The 2,500-nt window shown below is 39.7% G+C and overlaps 1 protein-coding gene across 1 annotated transcript in view; it reads right to left on the bottom strand.

Moving 5' to 3' along the window:
- LOC137973457 (uncharacterized) overlaps nt 1-1,303 on the bottom strand; it is a 5,032-nt gene extending 3,729 nt beyond the window's left edge. Inside the window, exon 1 of the mRNA XM_068820281.1 lies at nt 673-1,303. Coding sequence (XP_068676382.1) covers nt 673-1,083 — 411 coding nt within the window. The 5' untranslated portion in view covers nt 1,084-1,303. The remainder of the gene's footprint in view (nt 1-672) is intronic.
- Nucleotides 1,304-2,500: the final 1,197 nt, after the last annotated feature.

Genomic DNA, 2,500 nt, shown 5'->3' with positions numbered 1-2,500 from the left:
TGAATGATCCAGTTTTTAATAATACTGATTATCCAATTTCCAAGCACAATAAAACGCCGTGAAAACTCTGGTGAAAGTTCGTGCGTGGCAGAGTAGGCTCAGATTTCCAGCCGCTGGTGACTTGCTCACGCAACTCTCGTTAATACAACGATAAATCCATCACATTGGAATAATCATCCCCGAATAAATTTATGCCCCAGAGTTTTTCAGGGGTTTGTTGCTGATTGGTCAAACCAAACAAAGAACATCCGGTGAACCCAGCCGTTGAAGTGAGGAGAAGCACTCGTGCGCAACAAGCCACCAGGGGCTGCAAATCTTAGATTAATTCATGGCCTGGGCAAATGCAGTTCGATTTCAGAATCTCTTAAATACTCAGTGTCCTGTGCATGCTTGATCAAATCTGCACATATGCTGGGCAGAGTCGTTCTACTTTTTTTTTTTTATCGAGGAGCGTGGCGCCGCAAAGTGAAAATCTTGTTTGGCTTCACTGGACTTAGTTAAATCTGACAAGGAAGGACAGGGGTAACGTGTGTAGATCAGGACTTTTCTAATCGTAATGACCGATATAACTTGTACAACTCGAAATGCAGTGGTGGGCGAACCCTTTCGGGTCAAACATTACAAGAGGGCAAAGTAGTCTACCACCTTATTTTCCAGCCAAGAAATACTGACCTCTCCGTGACATTTGGTCCACCATGTCTGCCTTATTGCTTCTCTCCTTTCTTGTCTTGAAGGCGCCGTAGATACAATAATAAGAAGGAGGATGGTTTGTTTCGTCTCGGGCTCTTTCAAATCACTGAATTCCGTTGTTGAAACCATACAATCACTTCTACCGGGTGTTACCTGCGTCAAGTTAGCGAACATGTCCACAAGTGGTTGAAGGTGTGTGAATCTTCGTTGTGGCAGGAGGCCACCTCGTGGTTGCGGCCTTTCGAGGAATAACCTCCTGTAGTTCAAAGAAAAGTTCTCGCTGCGAAAATGCAACATCGTAGTAACCGTGAAAGCAAAAACAAACACAGAACAGACAAAAGTAACGCGACTCACTGGAACTGAGCATATTTTCTCTCTGGAAAGTATAAACATTGTTATGCTGGCCAGTCTACAGACAAGATAGAAAAAAAAATCAGTTAACAAGGCATCTCGTGTTCTTTTCAATAGGTGGCTCTATTGTTGGTTTTCACTCACGTGATCAACAGCCATGATTTTCAACGAAAACAAAAGGAAGCGTTTGCATAATAATAGAGTTCAATTCCCGGAGGATTTGGTCGGGACACCAACATGGCCGCCTTTTCTTTGTTTAGGGGCACCAACATGGCGGTCGTGACGTCATGTGAAAACCGAGAATAAGAAGAAAAATCGGTGCTGGCACCAGTAGAGAAATATGTCAATCATTCGAAAACCGTAACTACGTAGCATGCGCAACATGAGAGGAAGTTGGTGTGAACTACCCGAGGATATGTTTTTGTTCGTGGTGATTTGACCGTGAAATATGAATTCGCTTTTCGGTATTGTTTACTTGCTGTTAGCAGTACAGAGTTAAATCAATCCTTTCCTGTCCATTCTGAATCTGCGGATATGTTGTGGTTTAATTTTGCCTTTGGATTTTAATTTTTTGAAACAGTTCATCGGTTTCAAACCAGTTTAATTTTTTAGAACACATCCCATTTTAACAAATCTGGACATCTTTCTGTGATTAATTAGAACTCCTTATGTAGTATGTACAAAATAAACTACACAAATCACTTTAAGATTATTATGATGGATTCTTACCTTTGATGTTATAAAAGAAAATTGCATGTGAATAGTAAATTTTAGTGATTAGGGTTGAATGTTCGGCTTAGTGATAAAGGTTAAGCATTTAATTTAAATGGTTGACTTTCATGTAAGGTTAGGGACACAGTCTGCATTTTAGTAATTTGGTGTATGGCAACTGCAGACCGCAAAGTGCCCATAAATAGCGCTAATAAACAGCATTTAAGTCTACGCACCCATTTCAAATACACTGTAGCGTTGATGGACAGTATTTAAGCCATTTTAAAACGGTTAGCTTTCAATAACTGCGAGTTAGGGTTAGTCTGCTCTTTGCAGTCTGCTAGAGTATGACACCACATTCCATGTAAGGCATTGGCACTCAGCTTTTTCATTCAATAGATACAACTAGCCGATAAAACTACTGTATAACGTAACCATGGTGTTATTTGTACGGCTACAATATTAATATACTGCAATTTATCTTGAAAGAAAATTACTCATTTAAGCTAGCCAAACGGTCTGTTTACAAGCTGATGTAAAGGAAATTTCTTGGAATAATCGAAAGTAAGATTAATAGCACTGCACAGATTTAATCTTGTAGGAGAAATACGTAACTGGATTTTCTAAACTTGGTCACTATTTGAGCATAATGGTTTTGGGTCTCAGTTATTTTTTCCTAAAAGCATATTGGGGAACAAATTTGTGCATGGAATGGGCACATTTTGACGATTGTGTTAATAATTTTCTG

Source organism: Montipora foliosa, chromosome 10 (genome assembly GCF_036669935.1).
Source record: "Montipora foliosa isolate CH-2021 chromosome 10, ASM3666993v2, whole genome shotgun sequence".
Classification (NCBI taxonomy): Eukaryota; Metazoa; Cnidaria; class Anthozoa; order Scleractinia; family Acroporidae; genus Montipora; species Montipora foliosa.
The sequence above is the reverse complement of the archived record's forward strand: the minus strand, read 5'-3'. Positions and strand labels throughout refer to the sequence as shown.